Here is a 15,002-nt window from a genome sequence, read left to right as displayed (position 1 = left end):
TACTGGCTGTGACAGATGCGGTGTAATAAGCGGACGGTAGCGATTTAGCGATCTGCAGTAATCCCGCCGTCTCGGCGCCGCGGTTGCGTGGCAACAGGGTAACTGCGCCGGCAGGTGTCCGCGGCCGGGCCGGGGCTGGAGCAGAGCGGCCTGCGCTCACGTAACGCGGTTTTGCAACGCGCGCTGCGACCTGCGAATTGTCTCGCGCCTGCCGCTCGGCCTTGGCTCCGCGGCTGCGGCTGCTGCCGCTGACGTCACCACTCTTCGCAGTAGCACCCGGCATGCCCCAACCGTGACGTAAAAGGCTGCGCGACTGGCTGGAGCGGTGGGTGAGGGGGGAGGGCAGGCGTCGGCCGCGCAGTGTGCGAGGACGGCGTGCGCGTGCGGGATGTGCCTGCTGGCCGGCCTGTTCGGAGGGGACGCGCACCACGACGGCGACGGCGACTCTGCGCGGGCCGCCTGGAAGCCGTCCTGCGGGAACCTGGGGCTGCTGCTGCAGCGCTTCATGTACGTGCCGCGCCGCGCCGCTTCTCTGCGGCGTTTTCCGATAACGGCTGCCTTCAGCGAGTTGCTTCTGTTGTGTTGGTCCGCGTCTCCGATTTTTTCGTCGCTTCGTTGTCCGAAAAGTGTTCGCGTACTAGATATGACTCCTTCACCTAACCTAATTTTGTTTGCAATTGATTTCGGTCCTGCATTGCACCATCTTCCGGACCCTGAATGCAGTAGACTTATCTTTTGTCATACCTGTTCGAAATGCGGTATCAAATTTTTGTGTTAGCAGAAGAGACAACACCGTGTTACGAGTGGAGGCCGAAATGCACGCGTTTTAGCTCACGCAGGCTGGCGTGAGGAGGGAAGAACTATACTGACGTGAGGTCTGGAACATGACAAGGAATGAGAATTCATAAAGCGACCGAAATTAGTTTGATACTTTAATCCATTAATGATGAACGTCGCTGTTGACGGTACATGATTCACAATATTATCTGTTCAGAATACATTCTTGAAGTAATTATAGTAACTGAATATAGCGCCTTGCTAGGTCGTAGCAAATGACGTAGCTTAAGGGTATGCTAAACTGTCGTTTCTATGAATGAGAGCGTATGTAGACAGTGAACCATCGCTAGCAAAGTCGGCTGTACAACCGGGGCGAGTGTTAGGGAGTCTAGACTAAACCTGCCGTGTGGCGGCGCTCGGTCTTCAATCACTGATAGTGGCGACACGCGGGTCCGACGTATACTAACGGACCGCGGCCGATTTAAAGGCTACCACCTAGCAAGTGTGGTGTCTGGCGGTGACACCACACAAATTATCCACAGATACTTTAAAAGTTTGTGTCAGTATCACACTCCCCTCTTAAGGTTCATGTAGCCCAACATGGTTCTGCACGCTGTTAAATAAGCCCATGTACGTCTGATCAATTTGTGTGACTTCACTGCTCTAACCTTTTAATACGACGGGCGTTCAAAAAGTATTGCAACACATTTTTTTTTCTGAAAGCAGGTTCGTTTTATTCAAGATTCCAATACACTATAATATTAGAAAACCCTATTTTTCGACATAATCTCCGTGGAACGCGATGGTCGTACGCCACCTTACTGGGAGTCCCACTCTACAGGTGGACGCCGGAGCCACCGTTTCGCTGCTTCAGTAACCTCCTTGCCACCATCCACGTACTGCTTCCCGAGTAGTGCGGCGAACAGGTGGAAAGGGCGAAGGTACGCGAGCAATGCTGCAGGGTGGAGGAGGAAGAACAGTCCGCTATCTTGTTGCTATGATTGACGGACGCTTCGCTCAACAAGCCACCGTGCTTTGTTCAGTAGACATTCTGCAAGTGTCTGCGAATATCTGCAGTGCTCTGGGTTTCGGCCAAAAGAAACTCAATGACAGCTCTCTCCACCTCCGTTACAAACGCAATTTTTTAAGGTTACGTGTAGCGCCGATAGCTGTCAGAAACTTTAGGCGTCGAAGAGGGAATATTCCACGGTGTCCCACAACAAATTCCGCATTTTTCCAAACGAAATTGGCTGAGAAAAAAAATGTGTTGCATTACTTGTTGCACCTCCTCTTTACATGTATATCGTACGCTGTCTAATTTTAATCCAAATGATTGTAAATATGACTGGTACAGACATCATTCATAGCTCTTGCCTTTTGTTAAAGTTTGAACACTTCTGTCGTCATATGTATATAAAAGCACTCCGTCTTCAGGCCACGAGTGGCCTACCGGGACCATCCGACCGCCGTGTGGAGGATGCGGATAGGAGGGGCGTGGGGTCAGCACACAACACTCCCCGTCGTTATGATGGTATTCTTGACCGAAGCCGCTACTATTCGATCGAGTAGCTCCACAATTGGCATCACGAGGCTGAGTGCACCCCGAAAAATGGCAACAGCGCATGGCGACCTGGATGGTCACCCATCCAAGTGCCGATCACGCCCGACGGCGCTTAGCTTCGGTGATCTCACGTGAACCAGTACATCCACTGCGGCAAGGCCGTTGCCTCATATGTATATAAGGGCCAGTCAAACGAAAACGAGAAACATGCAGAAAATTAAGTCTAGTTATTATTATTTCAAAACTAGCCACCGTAACTGTTGATACATTTATCGCACAGTGAGACAACACGGTCACTGCCTCCATAAAAAATGGTTGCTTTTGCTCGCGCAACGATGATTGTACCCAACCTCGCACCTCTTCGTCCGAAGCAAATCGAGCGGTTCGACATGTTGCTGACGTTTCGAATACGTTGCAGAAGTTTCGCTGAGAAACCGTTTCACGTCGTCCATACATTCACGATCTCTCCCTTTCCGGTATCCATATTTTTGGAGCCATGAAGAAAGACATTCGTGGCCGTCGATTTGTTTCAGACGAACAAGTACACGCCTGGGTACCCGTAGTAACTGCAAACATTTGTCCATGAAGGCATTGACCATTTTGTCTCACAGTGGAGTAATGTATTAACAGTTATGGCGATTACTTTTGAAATAGTAAACAGTTTATTTACTTATCAGTTTTCTCGTTTCCGTTCGACTGCCCCTTATACACATGAAAACTGGAATTCTCTTAGCTTAATGGCTTTAAAACTAACCTTAGTTTCGTTCATACTGCATTTTGTGCAATTATGACAAAACGTATGTTTACTGTATTCAACGGGCCTAAAGGTGCTGTAATGTTAACCCCGAAACCAACCGCAAATAAGACATGAATGAAAGGAGCTTCTCTAAAAATTACCTGTACAGTTTTAGACTTGCTGGATATTTACGCCGTCATCAGCCGTCAAAAAGGCTACACGTGTTTTGGTAGTATAGTGTATTATTCATTTAATATAAAAGTAGATTACAGAATTTTCATTGAATTTTGCAGCAAAATCGGAATGAAATGCAGCGGAGTTTTAGAGCTGTTAAATATTCCATTTGGTGCGTCCGTTGTGGAACAAATCTTTCCAGGAATGCCGTCAAGTTTAATGTAAACTTGACGATCGCCTCGAACGCCCCAGCACATCGTTAACCGATGAAATTGCGAAAAAAGCTAAATAAATGATTACGAACGATCGGGGAAACACAACCGGAGAAGCCGATGATGGTCTTGGCGTATCAGTTGGTTCATACCATGAAATTTTTTCCGGTGTTTTATGTACGAAACGTGTCACAGCGAAATTTGTCCACAAAATTGCTGACTTTCGAACAAAAACAGCAGTGGTTGCATGTTGCTCAGGAGTCTGTAGATGAAGTCCACAACAATTCAGAACGTACTGAAACTTGTAACATGCAGCGAAACACTTGTTTACGAATATGAAAGCAAGGCTTAGTCATTCCTATGGAACTGTACTGGATCGTATATACTCAAAAAAGTGTGAGAAATGTGAAAGTTACGATCACGGAGTTTTTCGATTTTAACGGCGTAATGGGGCAAGAGTTCTTGCTCAAGGCTCAACGATCAATGATGAGTCCAAATTCAACGTCGTTTTCGTGAAGCGACACTTTTTAAGGAAACTCCTATCTTTATGTCGAAACAATTCATGCCTTTTGCACCATGATAATGCACCTGCTCACTCATTTTTGACAGAGGAACGATACTAAAATGATGGCCTAGACCACATATTCGCTTGATAGAGAACCCTCGTTTTACAAGCAGAGATGAGATTAAAAACAAAACGCTGAGAGACCTAAAAGCTATCCCAAGGATACAGTTCCAGATGTGTTTCAGGGACTGGAAAAAGCTCTGGCATAAAGTGTATAATATGTAATTGGTACTATTTCGAAGGGAATAATACTGATGTAGACGAATAAATAGAATTCTTTAAAAGACTGCAATTTTTTTCACACACCTGGTATTGACATGCAGGTTGAAATGCAATTGCATGTGAAAAGCACAAGTTTAGGCCCAGTTGTATTTTTTTCAGTGGTAACAGCTGATCCATACATCGCTATCCGGTTGGACGCGACCTTACATGAGCACGTTATGTATAACTTATGTCTGTACTGTGACATGGCATCGAACATCCATGCTTGACAGTGGCATAACGTCGAAACTGCAATAACATCAGAAAAACTTGTCCTGCCATAAGCGGAAAATGTCGTCCTTTAAGCGATTCATATAGCCTGAGGATCCGTATCGCAGGAATTTTACCATGCCACGCTCAAGGACGACCACATTCTTAAATGATTTCTGCCTTGCGGGAAACTGCTCAACGGAACTGCTCAACGGAACTATATAATGCTACATGCAGGAGTTACCAAACTTGTGTATACTCAGTTTGCGTTAAAGTCCACAACGCAGTATGACGCTCATTCGTGCAACAGGTGTGCCGTTCTCGTTACGCCATTCATTCAGTTTACCAGTGTCGAGGTACGGTACCAATCCCCATTACAATAGCGTCGCAACTTTGATTTATACATTGCTGGCTCGGACCAAGAGATATTAAAGCACAGTAATATTTTAATTATTACGCTCACTCAATTTCGAGGGGTGGGCTCATGGAGTTATGTGTTTATTGTTTGAAAGGACAAATGGCAGGCTGTCAGTAAGACGTTTTCAGTTGCTAGGGAAAATATGTGACTAAATTATCCGGAATTCCGTGATTCAGAAGCGCATTTCGCAGGTGATTTGCGTGGACACATTTTATTATTAACGAAATTCCTTAAGGCCTTTCACTCACAAAAATAATAGACATTTCTCGTGTAGACAAGTCACAAGCACAATATACATACAAATAACGTAAACGTCCAGCAAGCGCGTGTAGATGTGTGTGTGTGTGTGTGTGTGTGTGTGTGTGTGTGTTTGTTTGTGTGCGTGCGTGTGTGTCGGAGACGGAGGAAGAGCGGAGGAGGAAAATATTTTTTGTCATTAGTAAAAATGGTACTCACAAAAATCTCTTGTGATATTAACACCTGTGCCGCGGAGAGTTGCAAGCTGTATACTGACGTACTCGTATTGCATCCTTGACAATCTGTTATATTCTGTTCCGTGAACTAACCAGATTTGTTCTTTCAAAGAACGGCCGTTTGTCTACACTACCGTATCCCTATTGGAAATTCTTTTAGCGCAATAAATAAGATATACAAGTGACCGAAGGCCGATTTATTAACGCATGATCGAATTTGTTGCCGTCTGTTGGTGGAGAAATGAATTATTATCGTTTGCGTTCTATAGATTCCATGTTTACAATCAGTGACGGCTAGCGAGATGCGATACCCCTATTAGTAAGCCCATAAAGTGATTGTATTGCTCGGTATTCTCATTAATCGCCATAGCTTTCCATATAGTTGGCACACGGGATTTTTGTAGAATGCATCATTTAATTACTTCGAAGGCTCACAATAATGTGGTATATTAGTGTGTCTCGCAGGTTCGAATCCTGCCTCGGGCATGGATGTGTGTGGTGTCCTTAGGTTAGTTAGGTTTAAGTAGTTCTAAGTTCTAGGGGACTGATGACCACAGATGTTAAGTCCCATAGTGCTCAGAGCCATATTAATGTGTCGTGTGTAACCCCAAATTGGCCACGGATGCATTCTTTGCGTTTCAGATGTGTGACCCTGTACGCCATACACGACTTACGGTTATTTTTCATGTACTTAATCTGTGAGAAGGTGAAATGTTTGATTATGTCGTGATATGTGGTACCAAAGCATTTACTTCGTTGGGATTAGATAACTTTCTCGAATTAGATTGTGCAGCTCTGTGGATATTATTTCGATCTAACGGAGAAACCTGGCGTCGCCCAGGTGTTTGTTTACAGCTGGGTGTGCACGCCCGTACCACACAGCGTGTGGCCTTGAGATTTATCTCCTGAACTGTGTGTCGTACAGTCACATAATGTAGCATTCAGTAGTATCAGTCACATTCAGTGGTATACGTGAATACTGCCCGTAAAGCGTATCGCGAATACAGTTAGAAGTAATAAATTATAACGTCATGCCGCATGCGGTACTTTTACTGCTTGAACATCAGAAAAGTAGTAAGCGATAAACTTTTTTTCCTTTCATCGTTTTGCGGGGGTTGTCAGCAAGCAAAAATTCGTACAGGTTTGAAATTATGTGTAAAGTTTGTTGCAAGTCGCTAAGTGGTCCCATTCCCAAATACTGGATGAAGGAAGTCTGAGAATTCACGCATCGCGTGCTACGCTTTTTTTTTTTTTTTTCTTCACCTCCACTCTCACCCCAGTCACACGGTCTTATGCCCACGGCATTGTTGCCTGACAATAACCTATATGTGAATCTTCACAGCTATAGTTGCCTGACAGTAAGGTTGGTTTACAAGGAGCGTGGAACATACATACATACATACACATATCCATACATACAGTACATCCATTTCTGTAACATGAATGGATTCTGAGAACGTTACATTTGTTGAGGCCAGTTGCTGTTTGAAAGTCGTGCTCCATAGACGACAGTCAGAAGTCATTCTTGTAAGTGTGACTGTGCTTCGTTGTACGTGTGTGGTAACAAGAGGACAGCTGTCTCTCTTAGATCATGCTGGTTCTTCGGAGGCAGGGCTCTGAAGCTGTGGCGTTATTTGTAATTTAAGTGTGACAAAGGAAGAATATTATTGGACAATATGCTTCATTTGTTCTCATTATAGTTTGGGGCATATCATTTGCCTGTTCTAGTGGTAATATTACTACTACTAATACTAATAATAATAATAATAGTAAAATAGTAGACTGATGATACATGTTACTTGTAGTGTTTTGAGAGTACGTCGACGTCTGTCATGGGCGGAAAGTTTAGCCGTATTGTAAGCAGCAGTGTGCTGGCGAGCACATTCGTGGCGAAGCATTTATATGTGATGAGGGTGCGATCGCTGCATTCCAGCGATGATGTCACTGTTTCATTCGTGTGGGTGCTTTCAGTAGAATTTTGATTCGGAAGATGCCTTAATGAACCGCCAGTAGCCACTGCAACACAGTTGTTCAGTTGTCACGTACACTCCTGGAAATGGAAAAAAGAACACATTGACACCGGTGTGTCAGACCCACCATACTTGCTCCGGACACTGCGAGAGGGCTGTACAAGCAATGATCACACGCACGGCACAGCGGACACACCAGGAACCACGGTGTTGGCCGTCGAATGGCGCTAGCTGCGCAGCATTTGTGCACCGCCGCCGTCAGTGTCAGCCAGTTTGCCGTGGCATACGGAGCTCCATCGCAGTCTTTAACACTGGCAGCATGCCGCGACAGCGTGGACGTGAACCGTATGTGCAGTTGACGGACTTTGAGCGAGGGCGTATAGTGGGCATGCGGGAGGCCGGGTGGACGTACCGCCGAATTGCTCAACACGTGGGGCGTGAGGTCTCCACAGTACATCGATGTTGTCGCCAGTGGTCGGCGGAAGGTGCACGTGCGCGTCGACCTGGGACCGGACCGCAGCGACGCACGGATGCACGCCAAGACCGTAGGATCCTACGCAGTGCCGTAGGGGACCGCACCGCCACTTCCCAGCAGATTAGGGACACTGTTGCTCCTGGGGTATCGGCGAGGACCATTCGCAACCGTCTCCATGAAGCTGGGCTACGGTCCCGCACACCGTTAGGCCGTCTTCCGCTCACGCCCCAACATCGTGCAGCCCGCCTCCAGTGGTGTCGCGACAGGCGTGAATGGAGGGACGAATGGAGACGTGTCGTCTTCAGCTATGAGAGTCGCTTCTGCCTTGGTGCCAATGATGGTCGTATGCGTGTTTGGCGCCGTGCAGGTGAGCGCCACAATCAGGACTGCATAACGACCGAGGCACACAGGGCCAACACCCGGCATCATGGTGTGGGGAGCGATCTCCTACACTGGCCGTACACCACTGGTGATCGTCGAGGGGACACTGAATAGTGCACGGTACATCCAAACCGTCATCGAACCCATCGTTCTACCATTCCTAGACCGGCAAGGGAACTTGCTGTTCCAACAGGACAATGCACGTCCGCATGTATCCCGTGCCACCCAACGTGCTCTAGAAGGTGTAAGTCAACTACCCTGGCCAGCAAGATCTCCGGATCTGTCCCCCATTGAGCATGTTTGGGACTGGATGAAGCGTCGTCTCACGCGGTCTGCACGTCCAGCACGAACGCTGGTCCAACTGAGGCGCCAGGTGGAAATGGCATGGCAAGCCGTTCCACAGGACTACATCCAGCATCTCTACGATCGTCTCCATGGGAGAATAGCAGCCTGCATTGCTGCGAAAGGTGGATATACACTGTACTAGTGCCGACATTGTGCATGCTCTGTTGCCTGTGTCTATGTGCCTGTGGTTCTGTCAGTGTGATCATGTGATGTATCTGACCCCAGGAATGTGTCAATAAAGTTTCCCCTTCCTGGGACAATGAATTCACGGTGTTCTTATTTCAATTTCCAGGAGTGTATGATATGCGTGTAATTTTGATGATGTACAAACTACACACCGCTAACTATTGTACTTCTGGTGTGTATCGGAGTTGTTGTTTCCATTTTTACGAGGGTAATTCCAAAAGTATGGTCTTCTGTTTTTTTATAAGTACAGAACTCTGTTTTTGTGGCAGTTGGTCACACTGTTATGAAGAGTGCTTCACGCGCTATGTGTGTAAATATGCGCACGCCGCGCTGAGGCGCTGTTGGCTTGGCAGCCATTGAGAATGGAGCTCCCGTTGGAAGGTACCGCCAACTGGGAATTGCGCGCAGTTATTCCCTTTCTGAACGCAAAGAGTACTGGGCCGATTGAAATCCATCGCCAGTTGACGGAAGTGTATGGTGAGTCGTGCATGGATGTCAAAAATATTCGTAAGTGGTGTAGAGAGTTTGCAGCAGGTCGGACCGAAATTCACGCCGAACAAAGGAGCGGGAGACCGTCAATTTCTGAGGAGACAGTGTTGAAAGTTGAGGAAAGCATGCGTGAAGATCGGCGGATCACCCTGGATGATCTCTGCACTTTGGTTCCTGAGGTTTCCCGAAGCACCGGTCACAGAATTTTAACGGAAGCGTTGAACTACCGGAAGGTGTGCGCAAAATGGGTGCCACGCATGCTGACTGAGGACCACATGCAGCAACGAGCTGATGCTTCCCGCGTTTCTTCAATGCCTTGCAGCCGAACAGGACAACTTTCTGGACTTAATTGTCATGGGTGACGAAACCTGGGCATACGACTTTACACCTGAGACCAATCAACAATCACGCCTGTGGCGGCATCCTTCTTCGCCAAACCCGCGGAAATTCAGACAAACACAGTCTGCCGGTAAAGTCATGACAACCGTTTTTTGGGATCGGAAAGGGGTATTGTTGGTCGACTTTGTGCCCATTGGGACCGCAATTAACGCCAACAGGTACTGTGAGACCCTGAAGAAACTCAAACGAGCAATTCAGAACCGGTGAAGAGGAATGTTGAGCAAGGGCGTACGACAACGCTCGCCCACACATCGCTCGGCAAACCGTTGCTCTCCGGCAACAGTTTCAGTGGAACATAATCACCCACCCATCCTATAGTCCTGACTTGGCCCCCAGTGACTATCACCTGTTCCCTAGGTTAAAAGAACATTTGGCCGGAAAGCGATTCAGCTCCGGCGACGAGGTGAAAGAAGACGTTCATAACCTTTTGAACAGCATGGCTGCGAGCTGGTATGACATGGGCATACAAAAAAACTGCCACAGCGTTTACAAAAATGCATCGACAGAAATGGTGATTATGTCGAAAGATAGCTAAATGTTCAAGCTGTAAACTGATGTAGAAATGAACAGGTATATGTACCTATAAAGAAATAGGAGACCTTACTTTTGGGATTACCGTCGTACATAATATTTCGTCGACCGACCTTATCCAAGTGCTGCAGGCTGAGCTGTCGTATGCCTTCTCGCGGAGCATCACGGTGTGGTTGTGTGTTAAAATTGCCAGCTGGAGTGGCCGAGCGGTTCTAGGCGCTACAGTCTGGAACCGCGCGACCGCTACGGTCGCAGGTTCGAATCCTGCCTCGGGCATGGATGTGTGTGATGTCCTTAGGTTAGTTAGGTTTAAGTTCAAAATGGTTCAGATGGCTCTGAGCACTATGGGACTTAACATCTTTGGTCATCAGTCCCCTAGAGCTTAGAACTACTTAAACCTAACTAACCTAAGGACACACACATCCATGGCCGAGGCAGGATTCGAACCTGCGACCGTAGCGGTCACGCGGTTCCAGACTGAAGCGCCTAGGCCAGCCTAGGTTTAAGTAGTTCTAAGTTCTAGGGGACGGATGACCTCAGAAGTTAAGTCCCATAGTGCTCAGAGCCATTTGAACCAGTTTGAACTGTTAAAATTCCGTGAGCTGGTTGGATTCCACGCAGTGAGTACAAGCATAACAGCACAACTCGCAGCACGTGAAGAACACGGCTCAGTCGGTCATCGAGATATTATGAAAAAAAGAAAGATGCTGAAACAACAACTAGGCAGTATCACCGGAAATAAACAATTAATCAGTCACGCAGAGAAAGCCTGAGAGATGACGCTATCACCGCTGGTAATCGTCGTTCTTACTGCTGCTACAAGTCGAGGAGAGCTGCGAAGCTCGAGCCCGCTCTTCCGCTCCCGCCGCGTGCGCGCGATAAGTTAAGTAATTCTCAGTTGATAGCGGCCGGAGCCAAGGCCAGTGCGTCCGCGGTCGTGAGCCTGTAGGCGGCCGCAGCCACGAGAGACGCCATTGTGTGCCGTACACGAATTTGAATACTGTGTCTCGTTAAAGGTCGTACAGTCCACAATCGGTATACCACTCATGCAAAATCGCCGTGAGCACTGAGGCAATCATCACTCCGACGCACCGGGTTGAGGGCACCAGTCTGGTAAAACACCGGGTCCTGCTGTGTGGTCGCGCGGGGTAGTTGCACGGTCTCAGGCGCCTTGCCGCGGTTCGCGCGGCTCCCCCCGTCGGAGGCTCGACTCCTGCCTCGGGCATGGGTGTGTGTTGTCCTTAGCGTCAGTAGTGTGTAAGCCGATGACCTCAGCAGTTCTGTCCAGTATGAACTTACCACAAATTTCCAAAAATTTCCTTGTGCGTGAAGAAGTCCAGCAAGGATCGCCAACCCTCCGAGGCCTTTTTGAAGGCACCGAAGTCGTGATAATCGCATGCGGAGACACCAGGACTATAGTGCGGGTGCTCGAGTGTCTCGCACTTGAATTGGCGTAACGTCTGCGTTATGACACGTGCGATATGGGGACGTGCTTTGTCAAGAAGCAGCAGCACCTCTTGTCGCAGTTTTATCGGATGTTACGCCTTAACTGCACGCCGTAATTTCTCCATCGTTGCGCAGTACCGTTCGCCAGAGATGGAGACACCAGGTTCCTTATTGTTCATAGTGGATGGGGCTGGCCTCCCAGTTCGACTGGCGTCTTGACTCGAATCGTGACCAGCACTGAGCCTGTCGCACCAATCCACGACGGTGGTTTTCGACAAGCATGCTGCCCCACATAGATTCTTCATACTCCGGTGGTGGATGTCTACCGGTGTATCTCCTTCGAAAAGTTGCGTCTGTTCAGACACATTTGACGATAACGTCGCCGTACTTCACGTTTCCGCATTTACTGCACGCGCGTTGGAGGACGAGAATGCCACATTAATCCGTTGCGTACGTGTCGGTACCTATGCGGGGCAAACATTAATAAAACCAACAAACTGCAGGGACGGAATCTTGAAATGGAGGAGAAAAGGTCCTATGCACATGTCCCCGGAAATGGACAGTGTGCGTGTAACCACAAAAAAACGTCCCAGAGCACAGTAAAGATCTCCATCACATCCACGTCACAACAGAGCAAAGTGGCCTCCGTGGGATCGCATGTCATTGAGTTAGCAGCGGTTGTCAAGCAGGGAACGCATAATCGTACTTTGGCTTCCACCACGTTGGCGGTCCACTTGTCCGGAGCTCGTACTAGGCTTCGTCCCAATATCCTGTAGAATCAGGTCCTCCAAACGCACAGTCCGCCGCCTCCCCCCAAAAAGGGCTTTAAATGTCGTGTGATATGGTTGGTGACTGTGAGGGTACCGTCGTTCTGGTACAGCTTGACTACCTCTCGACCGTTTCCATGCGCGTGGCCGGCTTGTTCCCGACGTAAATATGGGACCATTCTGCAGCTTCCAGTGCACTGCGTCAATCACGCAGCTTGCAACACACGAGGAACACACGGCACGTAGGCGCCATCTACCGTGGCTACGATGCATTTGCGGACACTTGTTCATAGGACCTTTTTTCCTGCATTTCCATTCATGAATCCGAACCTACAGTCCGTCGGTTTTATGAATGGTCACCTTTCATACCCACATCGGAATCGTGCTACGTTGCATATATGCAGCAGCAACTTCCGTCAAACTGAAACTTTCTGATCTTCCATTGCACGTAATACCAAAAGCAATCCACTGCCATATATGATAAGTCACTTACTTAGTTTACCTCCAGTTTTGTAGAATGTTTGTACAAAAAGGGTTCAAATGGCTCTGAGCACTATGGGACTTAACTTCTGAGGTCATCAGTCCCCTAGAACTTGGAACTACTTAAACCTAACTAACCTAAAGACATCACACACATCCATGCCCGAGGCAGGATTCGAATCTGTGACCATAGCGGTAGCGCGGTTCCTGACTGTAGCGCCTAGAACCGCTCGGCCACACCGGGCGGCAAAGTTTGTACAGTTTGTAATTTTAGTAATTAAAACTTCGGGAAAGTGCTGGCCAAGTTCAGAGTTGAAACAATCTTCAGACCCACCAAGAAGATTAGTGAATGCTTAAGATCGGCGAAAGATGCACGACACCCTCTAGCTACTCCTGGTGTCTATAAGATTCCGTGTAGTTGTGGGAAGGTTTACATTGGAACCACAAAAAGAAGTATCAATACTCGCCTAACTGAACATAAAAGGAACTGTCGACTGGGACACACGGACAAATCGGCTGTAGCGGAACATGTTTTTGAAACGGGTGACCATGAAATAAAATTTAGTGAGACGAGCGTGCTAGCTAAGACATCGCATTATTATGCACGTATGTATAGAGAGGCTGTAGAGATTTTTAAACACCACAATAATTTTAACAGGAAAGAAGAAGGCTTGAAGCTAGATAAGATATGGCGATCGACTCTATACCAAAGATGTGACAATCGATTACCTTCGATCGAGAGTAATGACGCCAGCGAGAGATAGTTTTACTGTTGACAACACGTGACGAGTGGTGGCGCCCTCTACGCGCTCTATATAAACAGGACCTCCACGGCCTAGCAGCCAGTCGTAGACTCACCTCAGATGATGTTGCCCGCAGCTGGCAACGAAACGTCAGGGAGAAGTATTTCTACTATTGGACCACGGCCTCTTAGCCCGGAAGTTTTAATTACTGAAGACGCCGGCCGTGAAAGCCTACACGCTATGATTTGTAATTTTAATTCGCGGTGCGCTCTATTTTTCGACAGTGTACATCGACATGACTACTTCGCAATTCACATCCAGGTGCTTCGCATAAGGTTCACAGAACCAGTTTTGGACTATTTCTCCTACGTTCCACTCTCGAACAGCGCGCGAAGAAATCGAACACTTACATTTTTCCGTCCGAGTTCCGATTTCTCTTATTTTGTTACGCTGGTCATTTCTACCTATGTAGTTAGCACTCAGCAAAATATTTCGTATTCGAAGGGCAAAGATCTTCTTTAATTTATGACGTTATTCTGTCTTCTGTACAATTCTACATTTGATCTCAAATATATGTGCCCATAAATCAATCTGTTGCCTAAAATATTCCTTGGTATCCTGCGCTCTCTTTTGATTAATATATCGACTAGTCCCCGTCTATTCGTAGCCAAAGTCTCCGGAGCACATAATCCTTCCGGTTTGACAACCGTTCCGCAATGTTTTAATTTGGTTCCAGTGTTCAGCGTCTTCTTATTACAGAAGTTTTGTGTCAGGTAATATGATAGGTGCAATTTTCAAAATGTAATATTGTTGGTTTCCTGATCTAGGCTATTCTGTTCGATTACCTTAACCTAGGTACCTAAATTTCCCTTAGTTGAAATTCCGTCACCAACTCTTACCCACTACAAGCTTCATACCACGTGTCGACGCAATTAAGTTGATGACATTGCTTGTATACGTGTAAACAGTTCGGCTTGCTGGAGTCGCTAAAAACTGAAACTGCGATCCGATTCTAAATAGACTCTGATGATGTCTCCAGCTTTGGAGGAGAAACGTTAGGCGGAGAAACATGCGGCCTAATACCCATAAAACAAAAATCCCTTGGGTCAAATAAGAAACTGGAAGAAATCGTATTGCGTCTAATTAGACAACCTGTATTCCAATAAGATTTGACGACCATTATGCTGCCATCATCCTGCAACTCGTGTAGGGGTCATGAGAGCCAGAAGAGTAATATACAGGTGCAGAGGCAAAGTCAGTCGTTTTTCCGTCGCTCGCTGAATACCAGAAAATGATCACCATGGTTACGAAATATACTCCGGCACGCAGTATGGAGTGGCTTGCAGAGTCATGTATTTGTAGGTCCCGACATATTGGGAGACGTAGCAAAGTCACGGGAAACG

At 47.3% G+C, this 15,002-nt stretch overlaps 1 protein-coding gene across 1 annotated transcript in view; it reads left to right on the top strand.

Annotated features, from left to right (window-relative positions):
• The first annotated feature begins 388 nt into the window (after positions 1-388).
• The window catches only part of LOC126204359 (ubiquitin carboxyl-terminal hydrolase 2-like), a 278,662-nt gene continuing 264,048 nt past the window's right edge, over positions 389-15,002 (top strand). The window contains exon 1 of the mRNA XM_049938734.1: positions 389-507. Within this exon, the coding sequence (XP_049794691.1) occupies positions 389-507 (119 nt within the window). The remainder of the gene's footprint in view (positions 508-15,002) is intronic.

This window comes from Schistocerca nitens, chromosome 9 (assembly GCF_023898315.1).
Source record: "Schistocerca nitens isolate TAMUIC-IGC-003100 chromosome 9, iqSchNite1.1, whole genome shotgun sequence".
In the NCBI taxonomy this organism is placed as follows: domain Eukaryota; kingdom Metazoa; phylum Arthropoda; class Insecta; order Orthoptera; family Acrididae; genus Schistocerca; species Schistocerca nitens.
Note: the sequence above shows the minus strand (reverse complement) of the source record. Positions and strands in the feature narration are given on the sequence as shown.